General features: G+C 37.9%; 1 protein-coding gene across 4 annotated transcripts in view; it reads right to left on the bottom strand.

Moving 5' to 3' along the window:
- Positions 1-18,850, bottom strand: part of pbx1a (pre-B-cell leukemia homeobox 1a) — an 80,817-nt gene that overhangs the window by 6,975 nt on the left and 54,992 nt on the right. The window contains exons 3-8 of one of the 4 annotated variants that reach the window (XM_047368298.1): positions 12,603-12,847; positions 8,007-8,197; positions 7,308-7,443; positions 6,037-6,196; positions 4,180-4,292; positions 1,418-1,516 (exon numbers count right to left, since the gene is read on the bottom strand). In XM_047368298.1, the coding sequence (XP_047224254.1) occupies positions 1,418-1,516; positions 4,180-4,292; positions 6,037-6,196; positions 7,308-7,443; positions 8,007-8,197; positions 12,603-12,847 (944 nt within the window). The remainder of the gene's footprint in view (positions 1-1,417; positions 1,517-4,179; positions 4,293-6,036; positions 6,197-7,307; positions 7,444-8,006; positions 8,198-12,602; positions 12,848-18,850) is intronic. The other 3 variants (XM_047368299.1, XR_007038701.1, XM_047368301.1) reach the window with 3 other exon arrangements.

Here is an 18,850-nt window from a genome sequence, read left to right as displayed (position 1 = left end):
GTGAATGAACACATATGGAATTATGTAGCAGAAAAAAATTGTAAAAGAACTTTAAGTATGTTTTATATTTTAGATTCCTTAAAGTAGGTGCCCTTTGCTGTGATGACTGAAATATTAACCTCTCAATGCAGTAATCAAAGCAAAGAGTGGCTATTTTGAAGAATCTAAAATATAAAAAGGTGTAGTTATTTCACACTTTTTGTTTACTATATAATCCATGTGTGTTCATTCACAGTTTTGATGCCTTTGCTGAGAATCTATAAATAGTCATGAAAATAAAGAGACCCATTAGTGAGAGAGTGTATCTAAAACTTTTGACCAGTAGTATATAAATATACTACCGGTCAAAGGTTTAGTAAGCTACTGAAGGACCAGCCAGGGTAAACATCCCAACTAATAAACCAGTTAATATCAGCTTGTTGGATTTGTGTTACTCTATAAAGAGCGGGACAACAGAAAGGGACAATATTCTGCACAATAACCACTTGAAAACAACTACTGAATTCATATTTTAGTTTAGGTCTATGTATGAAAATAAAAATGACAATAAATAATGTTGCAAAATCATAATTATAATTGTTATTGTCAATGTGTTTTATCACCATCAATATGTTTTATTATTTTAAAGCTTTTCTGCTTTAAATAAAAGCAGTTATATCGTATTAAACATTTTATTTAAAATTTTTGTGTAAATACCGTGATACTGTAAACCGGTTTTTATTCATCGTTATCACGCAATGAGACCCCAAATTTCCTGGTTTTGTCTTTTGCATGAAAATGTTCTCAGATTATGTTTGTATGACTCAGAGCATATTTTCTATTTAACAGCAACAGCGTCCAGCCTGTTGCGTGTTGCAGCAAGTTGGATGAATTGACACTCCTATTTTAGCAGGAGACATGTCGGGGGCTTGACTGTCAGGGCTGCTGTTCCTGTGGATGACTGATCTGGCCAATGTGCTTGGACTGTTCGCCCAAAGCCCCGCTCTTTCTGTCCTTCTGACTGTCGTATAGATTCTGCTCAAACCCCTGTCGCCGTGGATCTGCACGCTAACACGCAGCCTCCGGTGCAGAGCGTCCTGCTCAGTACAGCCCTAGACATAAGTTTCTGGTTCTGACTGTTGATTGGCTGATTAAGAAATTGTGATTTAGCAAAAAATATGCATATATAAAATTTTTTTCAAGAGCTAGGTTTGACAATTCTTTTGAGAGAGGAGTTGACACCTTTGTTCACTTTTCTGTCCTCTAAGATGCCTCTATAACGCTAATAACGTCAGACAGTCTAGGAGGATCAGCCTGGTAGCTTTTTCACAATATGCACCCAGATTTGAACACTATCATGCACATCCTGCCACAAAGGGATCATTGCAGGGTAGAACAGCAAAGGGTATGTAAGGAAGAACAGAGGGAGATTGTTTACAGGTCTTACGTTGATGCCCTGCGGACTGTACATCTGGCTGGCTGCGAGGCTGTCACTGTATCCTCCGGTCTGGCTGATAACATGGCGAAGGGTATCCACCTGGAACAGCGTGGGACACAGACAAAAGGCCCCGGTCAGACAAAAGCTCTGTACAACAAAGACAGTGATGTGCAAGAAAAGGTCACTCTGATAATAAAAGGCTATCATAAACAGGAAAAGGTTACAAACAATGAATCCGAACGATCTGGCTGCTAATACAAGCTCTGTAACCGAGGAAGCGAAAGGATAAAATGATAGAAAGAAACCAAATATTAAAGTGTCTGTAGATGTTGGTAAATAAGTCACCAGTATCAGAAATTAGCAGATGCTTTTTACTGCAGACTGTTGTGAGTTTTGTTCACTATCTGTGGAGGCATCTGTCAGAACTGTCAGGTAACCTGTGGTGTTCAAGCATTTCTGCTAATTTTATTTTTTATTTTCTATTTATGTCAATATGCCAGAAATGTTTTTTTAGGATTTTTTCTTGAGAAAATAAGCACGCTAGTTTCACTAATATGACTTTAAAAAGCCTCAAATAAGATATTGTTGCCTAAAATGCTTCGACCAAAACCGGGGACAAAACCTTGATGTTATAAATTTATGGTTCACATTCCTTGATCAAGGAAAATCATTTGATGTTGGCTGAAAGTGAACAGTAAATCAAATATATTTATGCTCATTTGATTGTAGAACTATGGCAAAAAACTTGCATTTCTCTGGAACCATTAACAGATCACTGGAAAAATCATCCAATAAATTCAAAATTAATCTCACAAAACAGATAAAACTTTAATTTACCACTCAGAAATATCAGTTTAAGTTCCAAGCTGGGTAGCTGTCTGGTTGTTCAGCTTTTTGACTGATGTCTTTTAAAAAGTGTTTATGATTTAAATGTATTTCTGTGCTGTGTCTTTCTAAGATAAAATATGCCAAGATCTGCCAATTAGCCCACTTTTCCTTCACAGTTTTCCTAATTGTGTGTAGTACCATTTTGATTCAGAAACTTTTTATGTCACAATCATAATTGAGGAAAAAACAAGAAGTTTCTCGACCGAAAACTGGCTCTCCAGAGCTTGACCTTCATAGACTGGAAGGACCTTCCTGTCCTAGAAGGACAGATGAACTAGGGCTCGTCATGCTACAGAAAGAAGATAATGTTACAGACTATTTGCTTTGTACATGTGCCTATGATATATATGGAAAGAAAATGACAGATTTGTTTGTCTTTGAATGTGAAGTTGGTATCTGACTCTGGATGTCCAATAAGTTGTTCTGGAGTATTTTAAAACAAAGTTATTTGCATAAAAAATTATTCTAGTTCATAATTAGAGCTTTTTCAAAACTATTTTCCTTCTTAAAAAAGCATTTTTTTATCTTTAAAAATTATATAAAATGGACATGTTTTTTTCTTTTCAATACATCGTCCTCCACATTTATTGGGTGTAAGGAAGATGTAGAGAAGTTCAAATAATCTTTTATTGCAGGACCATAAATGCTGAAGATCCCTAATGGCAAGCTTTGCAGATTTTTTTTCCTCTCTTACACTTCTCCTCACTGTGTGAGGTGACGAGAAATATGTGGGTCCTTGTCCAGCATTAATCACAGTTTGAGCTGCTTTAAACTGTTTTAATGATCACTTTGACTGAGCAAATTCAGGGAAATAGCTGTTTTTTGGTAGAAAAGTCTAGATTTATGATAGGAACAAGCATCTGCTTGCTTGAATGTCATGTTTTTGGTCTTTCCCAGTTTTACAAGTAGCTAAGAGAAATGTGACCCTGTGTCACATTATATTTTTGTAACTAAAGCTAAAAGGAAAAATGACCGAAACACTTCAGTTAAATTGACTTTAAAATAATTGTTAGGGATTCAACAAATTTTGTAAAACTATTTTTATTTCTTAAAATGGCATTTGATTCCAATTGAAAAAATGTCCTCAAATTAAAGGTTGTATTTTTTTTCAGTGGGAGATCATGCGACTAAAATAAAAGACAACAATTTATTTGAATTTCTTTATACGTCTTTGCTAAGGGTTTCAATAAAGGGTTAGCTGAGTAGTAATCCAAAAACACCTCTAAATGTGACCGAGATGACAATAGCTGTTGCTCAGTTGATTAAAGCTTTCAACTGCTCTGCTCTGCTCTGATCTCAAACTGCTCTAATAAAACCTCAAAATTCACTCAAAGACTCTTTAAGCTTCTTGCTTTAATATAAAATGCCATTCTTACACGCCTAACTTTTTAAAACATTTAATTTATAGGCAAACCCAGAAGACATCTTTACCTCTTTTAAGGCTCGTCCCCTTTGCATATTTATAAATGACCTAAAGCATTTCGAGAGCTGATCAGAACTGAAAAGAAGCGGTGCAAACGATGCTAAAAGCATCAAAACTACAAAAAGATACCACCGTGGGTGCTGATTTCTTAATGTGTTGTGAAAGTTGTAACACTGTAGTGGTCATAACTATCCACTGGGGCAAGGTCATGGAGCCACAGTGCACCAGTGGCTATGTGAACCCGTGTCAGAAGTGCTGATGAGTGCTGCAACGTTTCCAAAACTGTCTGCCGTCGTCTATTCAGATGCTTGACAATGCTGCTATCTACATTATTGCACCCCTGGAAGCTATGAGTAACCTTAGATTCAGTGTGTAGGTCAAGCTAACTTGGCATTCCCAGACTGGTCAGCGACTGAATAAAGTCTCAGGAATTTGATCAGTTTTCGCCTACCTGGGACTGTATGTTGGCCCCAACCTGCCCCCCTTGGTACGAGTCCCCATTGAGGGACTGAACACTCATGAACAAGTCTCCGGAGTTTGACAAGTTAAAAGAGCCAGCAGAACCTGAGAATACAAAGAGGCATAGAGGAAGACAGAAAGCATAAGAAGAAAGAAAATAGAGAAGATAGACACAGAAAAAGGAGTTTAAATGATCATGCTCAAGCAAAACAGCATTAAGTTTGTTAGACTGAGAGGGATGGAACATTGCTGTGTAAAACCTTACAGCTTATTTGTTTTTGCTTTTTTGTCAGTTTTAAATGTTTTACATAATCAAAAAAGGTTTAATATCAGACAAAGTTTATCCAAAGGCTATCCAAAACAACCTGTAACTGATTGTGGCATATATGGCAGCAACAACTACCATTAGACATTTGTGATAACTGGTAATAAGAATTTTATATAGCTGGATGATTATTTTTTTAATTCAACCTAAACTAGAAATTCAGCAACGTTGTTACATATGTCCAGATATGAAAGCTCGATCCCCTTGCTAGGATTGCTCATCCACTTCAGGGGAGCCAGGTTAAATTACATACTCTGATCCTTTTTTTTGTGTAACTGACTAGCCACATAATTGTCTGCCTTGTCTGGTATGATATTTAAGCATCTTGACATTACAAAACATGTCTGGTTGCTTATTTTGAGCTTTTAGTGCACCAGCCAAGCTAGAAGTTACAGTGACTCCCTTTCAACCAGAATGTCTACTTTCCCCTGAAAAGCGGTGTGGCCATTTGCAAAGGAAGGATATCTGGTGATGCTGAATCCCTTTTAAATGTTACTCACGCCTCATTTGTTCTCTAATTACTTTAGAAAGTGGCGTGATGTGTTCCTTTTTGCGATCTTTTAGCATATTTCATGTTGTCAGATAGGTATTTTTTGAGTGATTTCTTGATTCTACAGGTCTGGCAGTAATCAGGCCTCAGTGTAGCTGGTGAAATTGAACTCAATGTGGTTAATCACAGTTAATAAATAACTGAACAGCTGTGCAATTACTTTTTGAAACAGAGCCAGGATGGTTTAGATACCTTATTTACTTTTAATAAATAAAATCATTATTGGAAATCTGCATTTATTTTAGATAGAAAAGCTAAAACAGAAGAAATCTGTAACAGCACTGTAGATAAGAGATTTTTTTTTTCAACAAAATTGCACATGACAGGCGCTGCAGGTCAGTACGTAAAGAAAAACATCCACCAACAACAACAATGAGACAGATCGTCATTGCTAAACTGTTTAAGTTAAAACAAGGCCTCTAGATTATATTACTGTTAAATGTCTATGCTGCTAGTGTTTCATTAAGGAAGTAATAATTGATGTGCAGGAAGACCCAAAGAATCTTCTTCGTTCTTTAATGGACCCCAGCTCCCCAGATGTAAAGAGAGCATCAGGTAACTTGATTTCAACGCCCGGTCCTAATCCAATACAGTTGCAAAGTCTCTATATGACAAAAGACTCCGCTTGCCCTCCGAGCGGCTTAATGGCATACATGAGGTCAACCGGACAAGAGGCAGGAAAAAATTAACGTCCACGAGACCAAGAGGTCAATAACGTAGAGAGGGAGACAGAAAATGAGACAGACTGTAAAGGCAGAGCAGAATGAGAAGTGTTGCAGTGACAGGCGAGAAAGCCAAGGCAAATCTCTGGGTTAGTTAAGGAGAAGAGAGCCAATGTGTCGGTCTAAATTAAACACAACCAGAGACTCAGTTCTTGAGATGTGGTTTCAGAGTGCAGCCATCTTCTCTTGCATAAATAAAAATAGCAAACTTTCAAATCAGTGGAACTTCTAAAATGTGACACTTAAGCTCACCTGCTGAGTTGGGGGTTGACGGGGAGTTGGCCTGACTGCCGTGAGCCGACACACTGGTGGCATTGACAGCGGTCCTGGCTGCGTACATGTTGGCCTCTTCTTGGAACTTGCCGATGTTTTTCTTGTATCGGATTCTCTTATTCCCAAACCAGTTTGATACCTGTTAAAACAGCAGAGAGGGTCAATGAAAAAAGAAACATCAGTTTTCTTGACATTGCTGTTTGATTGGTGACTGGGTTAGAAATAACAAATATTAAGTCCTTATTTTTCAATCTTTACAGAATTAAATCGGGAGAAACATATGTTTAAAACATCTCAAAGGAGGAAACACTATGGAGAAAACAAGGAGGTAAAAGTAAGTGATTAAAACAACACCACAGTAATAATAATAGAAGAAAAAAAGAAGAATTACATTAAAATAACATTTTAAAACTAATGAGAAAAAGGCAACAAGGAAAAGAATTTCAATAATTTAGTAAAAATAATGTTAAAACATAATTACACAATAAGTTCATACAACAAATGACACAAAAATCCTAAATGATTATAGCTATAAAAAATGAAACAATTACCCCAAATAAAAAGGTGCATAAAAATATAAAATTTGAACAATTCCAATAAAATTATTCATGAACTCCATGTCAAAAAAAATGCTAAATTAAGAGTAGATGTCACATGTTAAATATTGAAACAATCACTATCTCCAGAAACTAACAACAAATTGCATGGCCATTTTTGTAAAAAAATGAATTTGGGAAAATTGTATCACCTAATACAGAATAATATGGTAGAATGTGCAAAATTTTCCAACTGGTTAAAAAGGATTGCATCTGATTAACAAAAAGTAAGTCATTATGTGTTTAAAATGCACTGTGCATATTTCCAGTTGGCTGTATCTGAAAACGAACATGATTAAATCCCTTTTAATGCAAAAGGAATGTTTTTTTCACATGTAAACTCAGATGATGCTGATAAACCTCTCCTCAGCTGAATAAAATATTTTTGTCATCAACTCCGCTGCTATACATATAATTTTTTATATCTGAATTGCTTTTTTCCCCACAATTAGACCAACTTTCTAAATTGAAATTGTGTACAAAAATATTGTATATATTTCATTATATATAATGAAATATTCCCCATACTGGTAAATTTAGCAATGACAGTAGCCCCACTGCATCGTAGTGATTCCAGCATGGAAGAAAATTGCTTTATATCCAAGTGATCCTTCATGAAACTTTAGGAACCTTAGATGAGATCTTTCTGGTTACCTGTGACACAGTGATGCCACACTTCTTGGCCAGCTCTTCTTTGGCCTCCTCGCTTGGATAGGGGTTACTGAGGTGGGAGTAAAAGTACTCGTTCAGGATCTCTGTTGCCTGTTTGTTGAAGTTCCTTCTCTTTCGTCTGGAAATAAATACACATAAAAAGAAAAGAAATTTAGAGCCAATGACAAAAAAACTGACGAAAATATTCCTATGTGTACCCTCTTTTTTTCCCATATAAACTTCTCCTGGCTCACTGCTTCTCAGCTTAGTAGTGTTTCTTTGCTGGTTATGTGTGCTGTCTTTGTTTTTCTTTCCTATAGAAAGTACTCCTGGCTTGGTGCGTCTGTGTTTTGCTGTGTGTCTTTCCTGAAAGATGCCATCGCCAGAGCTACTGCTGCAATTATACTGGATTTTATGTAATATATTCTGAATGTCACAAGATGACTGGATAGTACTGGTTTGAAATAGAATGATACAACTGGATATATACTGGTGTTCCTTGTAAAGTGCTTTACGATGACATTGGTGGTCATTTGGTTGAATTGAATTGGTAAAATAAATAAAGAAAAAGAGTGGAAATAAATACATACTTTAGTGTAAAGACAGAAATAAATCCACATGACTGTTGAAACTACAATAAAATATTCCATTAGAGTATAGGAACAGGTCTTGCTGTACTAAATCATGGCGATGCACACAGACCTGGCATCGAGAAAGCGTGAGCGCAGGATCATGACGGCCTCGCAAGTGCTCTGCTTCAGCTGCATCTGGATGGAGCTGAATTTGCGGTGGATGATGCTGACCATGCGCTCAATCTCTTTGGGCGAGATGGGTCGTGTTCGAGACTGCTCCCTCAGCAGGTTCATCACATGGGTGGTGAACTCATTGCACGCCTGAATGAACAGACAGACAGGATTCATAAGAAAAATAACTATTACAGAGGCTCGACAGCTTCAGACAGAACAAAGGGTGAAATTGGATTCTGGAGAGGCTGCGCGGTCGCCCGACCGGCCCTGAATTCACGCGGGCAGCGCTGACAGTGAAACAGCAGTGGTGTTATAGGTAATAAGAATAGTCTAAATTAAAGCGGCAGACAGAGCGCCATGTTTCAAGGCAAACAAATGTGGCAGCGAAGTCATACAGCGGAGGCATTGATACTCACGGCGCTCTGAATATTAAAAAGACTTCTCTTCAATGGAAGAGAAAATGTGACAAGTGAGGAGAAATGTAAAATGACAGCAGGCTTTCAGTCCCGTTCACGTTCAAGAGGTTTTAACTGTCTCCCTCTCTTCTCACTCCATCTTTCCGTCTACCTCTGTCTGTGTCTGAATCAGTCACTGGATATGACTGCATTCAGAGTCAAGGTGTCTGTTGCTTGTCAACACCAGGGTTACGTCAGTCAAAGTGATCCGGCGAGCAGCCGTTCTGCTTGCACACACAAGCGGCAAGACACTACTCACTCATACGAACGCAGGGTGTACATAGCGCGGTGACACAAAAATGCTCAGGTGTATATTGACTGTGACAGTTAGCGATGACTAGCCTTCGGAGGAGATGACAAACCCAGAAACGCTTTGACTTCCGAGGGAATGACAAGACATTACAGTCTTTGGAGGAGAGCTGGTGTGTGACTGATATAATGGCTGCTTGCCTGCTAAAGATAGCGTCGCTAAAATCTTGGTTTTTCATGAGTTGTCCTGTGAGTTCTCATTTCAAAAGCGTCACACTGTTATACAGAGAAAATAAGCTCCACAGTGCATCCTTTGTTTACATGAACTAACTTCTATTTAGATTTAAAAATGGGAACTTTGTCCCAGCTTACAGTACATAAAGAGAAGAGACAGGCTTTGGACACTACAACAGTAGTGTTCCCCCAGGCAAAGATATGCAAATAGCCTTAAAACAATGTAAATGTTTTATTACAGTAGTTAAATTTGCTGCAGGTTTTTCACCTCCTTTACCATCACATTCACTGTGCATTTACAGAAAACAACAGGGGTTTTGCAGTTTTTCAGCAAAATAAATTAAATTTTTAAAGAACATTCAAAGACTACAGTTATGATTTAAATTTAGGACAGGCAGTGCTGTGAAAAGTTATTTGCCTCCTTACAAATGTTTTCATAAGCTGACTTTTAAGATCACATCACAGTGTCTCAATCAAACTGCAGCAATGACCAGGGCACTCAGAAACCTTTATTTTGTATTTTTAAGCCACTCGGACTTGCTGGCGTCCTTCAGTCTCTTGTCCTGCTGGTTGTTCTGGGTTTTTTTGTGACCTCCTGGATGAGTTATTGATGCAGTCTTTCAGTAATGTTGGAAGGAAATTTCTGAGAAGGTTCCCTGCTGCTTCATGTTTTCTTTATTTCTGGATAATCTTTCTCGCTGTGGTTCAAGGGGGTCCCAAAACCTTTAGAAATGTCTTTGTAACCCTTTCAGTCTGATAGATCTTAATGACTTTCTTTCTCACTTGTTTTTTAATTTCTTTAGACCAGTACATGATGTATACCTTTTTTAAATATTTTAGCCTACTTAGTGTTGTCAGACAGATATTACTGAAGTTTTTTTTGTTTTTTTTGGCTGATCTGGCACTATTCAGGCCTAAATGTCAAACAGAATCACAGTTAATTCAATTAGTTTTAGACATGACCTGGATCAAATTAGTTTGAAATCATCATTTGGAAACTGCATGTTGTAGTTTCTCAGGTTATCTTCGTCTGAGATTAAAATTAGTTTGATATTTGAAGTGTGGCAAAAAAGCAAAAATAGAAATAATCTGCATGCAAATACATTTCAATAGAATAAAAATGTTAGCTACAACTTAAAATGGAATTTTTCAGCTGATGATGAAGTACTATTGTCAGGGCTTTGTCTTCCCTTCCTCACGTTGTTTATACTTGTTTATACAACCAAAAAAAAAAAAAAAAACAACATTTATCAGTCATAGTTAGAAATCATACAAAAAAAGTTAATAAAAGAAGCCATGAATGCAATTTAAGACCTAGAATGCAAAATATGGACACACTTTTAAAAACCTGATTTTTTTAAGGTCTTGCAAAAACCTTGGACCCTCATCCAGGCTTGACTGAAACCATTCTGGCTATTAAACATTTTCTTTAATGCCCTACCTGCAGATGTGAACAAGTTAACACAAGCAGCTACTTTCTTGTAGCCATTTCCTGATCTACAAAGATTAACACACAACTGCTCTATTTGGTTGGTATGCTCTCTAATCTTTCCTCTTTTGACCGTGGCTATAATAAATGGGCTTCTGTATAACATCATATTTTGTTCCATAGGAAAAGAGTGAAGCATATATTATTAAAGTCTTAAGTTATACTTATTTATAGCAATTATTAGGGCTGCCTATAAAAATGGCAGCTTTGATATTATTAAAAATAACTATTTCTTAAAAATGGGATTTTTTTGCACTAAATAAATGTAATCCAAACACAGGTTACATTTTTCAACAGTCATTCGAGTGATGTTTTCTACTACAACATAACATAAAGTTAATGCATTTTAAGGCTCTTTACACAAGGTGCAGGATTTAGTATGTTTTTAATTCTTAAAACTTAACTTGACTTGATTTTTTGCCCATCTAAACACACAAGTGTCACGGAGTGACATTTTTGGACTCTGTTTGTGGCTTTGTGTTTGTTTACCTTTTGCTTAGATTTTTCTATTTTGGTTTTTGTATTATGTTTTTCTTTTCTCCCTCTTCTGCCTCCTAGTGTTTACAACTTAAGTTCTTTTATGGTTGTTTTCTTATGACTTTGTATGGTTTATTATTATTATTATTATTGTAATTATTATAGTTCTTGGTCTTCCCTGGATTCTCTAGTTTTATTTTTCTTTAGTATCTTTGTGGTTAATTGTGTTTTATTTGTTCCTTTGCACTCTTCTTGTTTACTAGTTTATTTTCTGTTTCCTTTCCAGTTATTTCAGTCAGTGTGGTTAGGTTTGTTTACTTTTGTATTCAGGTTTTCTTTATGGGTTCTTTGTTGGTTCTCAGGTTGTCATTGTTGTTCCTATATTCCCTCTAGTTTCTGTGTTTACTTTAGTTATGATTATTCTAGTTTTCTTATTCCCCATTTGATTATTTATCTTTGTCTATAGGTTTGCTTGGTCTGTGTTTCTGTTTTTTGTTTATTAGTTACTTTGCCCATCCTCAGCCTTTGTATTTCTTTTCACCTGTTCCTTCTGCTTCCCTGCCTCCTTGTCACACCTGTTCCCTGTTTTCTCTGATTACCTGCCCTTTGTTATCCCTCAGTATATTAGTTGGTTTTGTGTCATTGTTTGTTGCTGGTTCTTTGTGTTCGTCACACCTCGTTCTCATCCATGATTATGCTTTGTTTATTGCCACGCCTTGCCTTGGGAAACCTGCAGTGATTTTGCTACGTTTTTGACCTTGTAAATAAATCTTTGAATTACAAAGATGATCCTGCCGAGCTCTTGTCTGCACTTTGGTCCGCCCGCAAACCACATCGTGACAACAAGTTGACCAACTACAGGAGTTCACATTCACATAGCAAAAACAATAAGGAGCATAGTGGGTCAGTCATAACATTAACCTGCATGAGAATAACTTAACATTTCTATCAGGTTTTCTTCCATTTCAAGGCCTCCAAGATAAGGCCTCCAATGTGTTAACATTTAATGCCAGGAAACAAAGAAGAAAATGTTTTACGTAAAAGCGCACCCTTTCCCCCACAAAAAAGTTTTTTCACTTGCTAAAAGGGAGACTGGATACATTCTCCCCTCTCATTAGTGCAACATATAATCACTGAGCTTATCTATTGCAGATAATTCTTCCTTCCATCCTTACTTTCAAATATGATGCAACACTAGAGCCTCTCATATTATCATTGGTTTTAAGGCATTCCAAAAAAGATCATTTGAAAAACGTGTACGAAGAACCGTCAGAGGCAATGTTTTCCTCACAAATAATAATTGCTTTATATTTTTATCTGCTTCACAGGCCAAGAAATGAAGGTTTAAATGAACAGCTTCTTAGAAAGGTTTTGAGACTATTTTTCTATAAATGGAATAAAACATCATAAACATGGCAGACAATCTTATGAACTGAAGCTTACATGCTTGGTTATTACCTTAGGTGAAGAGAAATGATATCTGAGGTGTTAATGTTATTCTTCTCCAGTATATATGTAGCACTGTATGTTGAAATAAAACAGCAGTATAAATAAAAATGAAGTGAGTCTAAACAACTTTTCAGGATGAGAGAACGCTTGTGTTACTTAAGATCATCAGGTAGTAAAGACTGAAGTCATTGTTTCCCACCTGTTCGTACTTCTCCAGCTCTGTGTGGTAGATTTGTCGGATCTGAGACAGCTTGGCCCGGTAGTCGGAGTGTTCTGCCGAGTTGTCTGCGCCGATGCCGCCAGTGGCCGCCGCAGCGGCAGCTGCGGCTGCAGACCCGCCACCTTTCTCTGGTCCGGCCACGCCCTCTGCCAGAAGCATATTGTCCAGTCGCATCAGCTGAGGATCTGGAGGCTCCTCCTCCTGGGCGCCGCGAATACTGAGCACTGCAGATGACAGACATGACAAATATGTCAAAACACAGATCTTCAACTGAAATTACAAGAGTTTAAAACACAGTAAAAAAAAGTGCTCTTTCCTCTTCAACCTGCCAGCTGAACTTGCTGAAATATGGCTGTCATTATTAAAGTTCAAGCCTGTGCTATAAAAATCTGCAGCTTCAGAGTCTGGCAAGACTGTAGAAAGAATACATTTTCATCGATTCAATCTATAAATTCATTTAAAATGAACAAAACCCTTTACAAGAGCTCATTTATTTCTTCTCTCTGCAGGTACAGTCTACATTTAGTCTTTAGCTGATGGGTTTTAGCAGAAAAACATTAATAAAGCAAGCATGATGCATTGTAGTTCATTAAAAGCACATAGCTTTAACACCTTTAAGAAGAGCCTAATTGAATAACTGTAAAACATGAAATAAATATAAAAACTGAAAATATAAAGAACAGTTACTAAGCAAGAGCAAAGTTGTTAACAGTTTAAACATAATCATTTTCAGGAGCCATTAAAGCAATCTTATCATCCAGTTATCTCGATGTAGTCTCACAACATATAAAACCTCAATTCTGATGCAACATAAATATGTGTACAATTTTAAGGACCACTTTGGTGCAATAATCAGATAAAATATCTATTTTTGCCAAGAAATAAAACTCTGCTTGCCAAATATATATCTTTCCACTTGGATCGACTGGCATTGCCCTTTATGGCCACATCTGATATAGATCTGAGTAGCTCAAAAAGTAGCTCGAAACTAACTGCAAACTGTATAGTCATTTCAATTTTTAAGACTTTTATTGTAAAGTCAGGTTTTATTAATATAGTGCAGCCCTAATATGTACTTTTAGTTTTCTGAATAGTTTTCTCCATATCGTACTAATTATAACCAGGAAGAAAGAGCTGTTCTAAATGTTGCCTTAAAATAAAAAATGCATCAAGAAATTGGATGTTGAACTTAATTGGTACTAGCCCTGACCAGGGATTGAGTGAACGCAATGCAAAAATATGTTGTTTTTACAATCAGTGAACACTCTACTCTGATCTGCTACCAAGTCATGGTAACAACAGTGTAAGTCGCTAGTAAACTTAGCTATTTCTTATTCAGTGATCACTTTGTTTTAAACTATTAGTAAACCCCTGTTTTACAGCAATTTCCTGCTTGCTGCCAATTTTTATGCTATTGATTTCTGTTCTATTTGTTTCATGTAGAAATTCCCACAAAATGTCAGGTTTTATTGTTTAGCACCTTTTAAACTATATCACATATTCAACAATTTTCCCAAATACGAAGGTTTATCAAAGACAATGTCACAGCCAATTTTTGATACTCCTAGTCAATTTGCATACACATGATGGAAAGAAAATCTCAATTTATTTTCAATAATAAAAAAAAACTGACTTTACCTATTACAACATTAAAAGACTTAAAAATTTAAAACAAAAAGGAAGCCTGGTGTAGCAATTGATTCACAAATGATTTTGCACAAAAGATAAAAACAGACCAAAATCAAACGCATCGATTCAACATCTTAAACATCTTAAAAAAAATAACAAGGCACAAACACTATTGCCACGATTTAAACAGGCATGTTTTCCAGAACCTCTGTGTGAACTGTTGCTGTCCTGCCTGTTTCAGCCACCAGAAGGCTCCCTTAGTAAAGAAGCTGAGCATCCTGCTTACCTCTGAGGTGCAGAAAACAGCGGACCAGGTGCAGCCCTCCATTCTTTCACTGTCGTCAAGGACAAAGACGCACACTTTTTAACAATGGATCCATCCCAGTGCTACAGTATATTTTGCATGTCGTCTGTATGATGTGTGTAGACAGTGAGGGTGAACGGCAGAATGTGTGACAGAGCAGTAGAGCCATATTGCAGCTGAACAGGCTCAGGTCGCAGCAAGGGCTCCCTTGTAAGGAGGATGTAAAGCTCGGTCGCCCTGTGACCTTTTTGCCGAGCAGGGGGTCCAGATGTATTCCAGGCCCGGCACGGGGAGCTCCCACCTCCTTTCATCTCGTCAGACCCACACCCACACCCCCACCCCTCCTTTTCTCCTTTCCCTCCCTTTTTCTCCTCCAGCAACAACATCATCCATTCCCATCAGCTCCGAAACGTGAGCAAGCTCCGCTCAAGAGGCAAATGTCAATGGCCATCAGACGGCTGGAAAAGGTCAGGAGTTCAGATCAGGAGCAGACACGTGTGTGGGGCCGGGTGTGTGTATGTGTGTGTGTGCGTGCACGCTGGTAGATGAATATCTGGAAATTTTTCATGTGAATCACACCGGCGGGAAATTATAACACTCGCCAATTTGATTCTGACAAAACAGTTGCAGCATCCCAACCAGAGGGGGAATCTAATGAGCCTAACAGTGATTTATTCATTCAGTCCAACTCCCTGAGTGCACAACTAAAAGCATGAAATGGATTAAATAAATACAATTAATAAGGAAAATCAAACAATCCACTGTGCTGCAGCATAATTATCCTAACCACAGCCATCAGCTTTATTTATTCCTGTTCAGTAATAGCAATGAAATCGATTAGACCTCAAAGCCAGTCAGAGTGCTTTGCTGTGAACTTTGTAACCACGGACTATACATTAACGTAATCACCTGACAGTGGGAAGTGGCCTCTATTACAATAAATCACGTGCAGCACAATAACACCAAAAACCTTTGATACACATTGTACAGTCTGATGTCGCGACGAAGAGGAGGAAGGGGGGTTCTCTTACTTCATCAGTCCCTGATTAGCATCTATAAAAGGAAGATGGCATCATCTCAACTTGATCATTACTGACAGGCTTAATTGAACAATGAGAGGACACAATTCCCCTCTTCATCAACTACCCCCCTTTCCTCTCTTTTTCTCTCCTTTTATTGGTGCACGCTCTTGTTAAATTCCTTTCTACAGAAGTGGGCCACCAAACCCAAAAAAGACAGAAGCATTAAAAAAAAGAAACATAAAATGCTACCGAGCGGCTTCCTGAATAATAAATGGGACTCTAAGAATAAGGCTTTTGTTTACTGATAAAATTAATTCCCGCTCCTGTTTTATTTTCTTAGGAACTGGCTTGTGTCCACTGCCTCCTGTTTGCAAACAACAGGCGCAGCCCAGTCGGAGTGTTAAGACTGTAAATAAACACGCCAATCAAGGCACCCACTCGTAGAAGAGGGGAGTCGAGGCATGCTGGACACATTCAGATGAATAAAAACCACATAACTCAAAAATACGCTTCTGAACAAATGACATCTACTGTGCCTTGAAAGAGTATTTATAGGTTTTGTCATGTTACAACCACAAACTTCAATGCATTTTCCAATACAATCTGGCATGTGTGGTGTGCATTTGTATTCAGCTTCTTTTACTTTGCTACCCCTAAAAAATCACCTTAGTAGTAAACACATGTCAATTCCAGCTGTTCTGTGAAGGCCTCAAGAGGTTTGTCAGAGAACATAGGAGAAAAACACAAGGGACAAGACAGACAAATCAGGGATAACTTTGTGGAGACATTGTAATGGTACAAATGCAAAGGAGCTGCAGAGATCCACAGCTAAGGCAGGAGACTGTTCACTTTAGTCGTGTGCTTAGCATGTGGACTCAAGAAAGCCACAGCGACTAGAAGAAAGCCATTGCTGAAAGAAAGCCAGATTATGTACCATTTGAAGTTTGCCACAAGCCATGTAGGGAACACAGCAAAGACGTGGAAGAAGGGGCTGTGGCCTACATGTAAAACACCATGTGCATTGGAAAACTAAAACTTCACATCACCCTAAACACACAATCCACAGGGTGAAACGTGGTGACGGGAGCATCATGGTGTGGGGAAGCGGGTCAGAGGTTAGAGGGAGATGGAGATAAATCTAGGGAAAACCTGAAAGAATACCTGGAAAAGGCTGCAAAAGACTTGTGACAGTGATGTCAAGTTAGCTTACAACAAAAACTCTCAAATTACAATCGCACCTACAAATGGAATGCTTGAAGTCAAAGCATGTTCATGTTTAACAATGGCCCAGTCAAAGTACTGACCTCAATTGAATAAAAAACCTGTGACAAGACTTGAAAACTGATGCTCACAGATGCTCTCCATCCAACCTGACTGAGGTTGAGCAATTTGTAAAGAACTGCAAACAATTTCAGTCACTAGATATGCAAAGCACGTAGAAACATACCGAATCTGAAAAGGACTTGATACTGTAATAGCAGAGAAAGGTGGGATTACAAAGGTTTGACTCAGAGGGTGGACTACAAATGCACACCACACTTTTTAGGTTTTGATTTGATAAACATTCTGAAAACAATGGCTCATTTTCCTTCCACCTAACAATTACACACTTCTTTGTTCTCTTCTATCATAAAAAAGTCCCCATAAAATACAATGAAGTTAACAGTTTTGATGTAACAAAATGTAAATGAAAAAAGGATGTTGAAAAAGGATTTTTTTTATTTTTTTATTTTTGCAAGTAACTGTTCACACAGATTGGTAGACCTTCCCACGCAAGCGCTTTGAAATGAAAACATGCTTATTTAATGATGTCGAAGTATTCTGTCACAATTAGGGGGATTTAAAATCAAACAAGGCAGGAGTGATGTCCCTGACAGCCTTGATGAAAGTTTATCCCCTCTGCCTCTAACTGGCAGCAAAACACTGGACTGGATCCATTTCCCATCAATAAAGTAATGCAATACACTCTGCAGGCCTGTGGTGCAGATATGTGTGTGTTTGTGTTTCCTGTCTTATCCACGTCACATGACCCCAGAGAGAACCAGGCAGTAGCTGCGCTCCCTATTGATTGTGTGGGCACACGTCATCTAGGGTTTCAGCAGTTAATAAATCAGGCCTGCTCCTGACACAAATCTCAGAGTGTGTGCATGTTACTCTGTGTGGGCCTGTCACAGAGCATTCAGCAGGAGCGAAAGCGACAGCCACATGATAATGTAACATCACCACCATTCATCCCTGCCACACAGCATTCTGAGACAAAACAACAACAACCTGGGAACCAAAAAAAAAAAAAAAGCTGCGTGATTTACAGCAGACATGACAAGTATCACTAATACAAACCCCTTCCCCTCCTCTGGCTCCTTCTAGGAGTTCTGCTCCTGCCCTCATCTGCATTCGATACAGTCCCAAATTCGCAGTCTTCTTCAGAAGCAGTGATGTGTACCAGTTCCCGGTGACTGTCAAAGTGGAGGTAACTCACAAATTCTGTACTCAGTACTGACGCCACTCTAAATATAATTTATGTTATATGTCCTATGTTACAGAAATCTTGAGCTCTTGACTGTTATTTTGGATACCCTAAAATAACAAAAATGTAAAAAAATGTGTTTGTAAATAGTAACACTAACATCAATTGACAAGAAAGTATTTTAAGTCCTAACTCCTTCTTCAGAATAAACTCCTTAAGCACAAGCTGACAAGATAAAGAAAGTAAGATTGATTTAATTTTTTTATATTAAATAAGTAACACAGATTGTTGTGTACATTCATGTGCAGGTTAACAGTATTTAGGTGCTCCAGCCTTTAAAAAGTTACATATTTATTTAAATCCATTTAATGAGTTTTTTAGGGCAGCACAACATTAGGAAAACATGCAACTGTGAAATTGTTATTTAAGATTCCCCTGACAATATTTGTTGCGATTGAATTGTATTTTCTTCCCACTTTTGTCTTTTTGAATCATTGTGATCTCCACTGTGATTTCTCTGTGAGCTTTAGCATTCAGAGCTAAAGTCTACATCAGGTGAGGGCAGCCATAGTTCATCTAGCTCACCGGATGTACTGATGGCATCCAAAGCATGAATGCATCGTACTTGAAGTCTCTTCTGCTTGTTGCCTGTCCTCAGCAGTGGTTTCCTAGCAGCTATTTTACCATGAAGTCCTGATTCACACAGTCTCCTCTTAACAGTTGTTCTAGAGATGTGTCTGCTGCTAGAACTCTGTGTGGCATTGACCTGTTCTCTAATCTGAGCTGCTGTTAACCTGCGATTTCT

This window comes from Girardinichthys multiradiatus, chromosome 6 (genome assembly GCF_021462225.1).
Source record: "Girardinichthys multiradiatus isolate DD_20200921_A chromosome 6, DD_fGirMul_XY1, whole genome shotgun sequence".
NCBI lineage: Eukaryota > Metazoa > Chordata > Actinopteri > Cyprinodontiformes > Goodeidae > Girardinichthys > Girardinichthys multiradiatus.
This window is presented reverse-complemented; position numbering and strand designations above follow the sequence as displayed.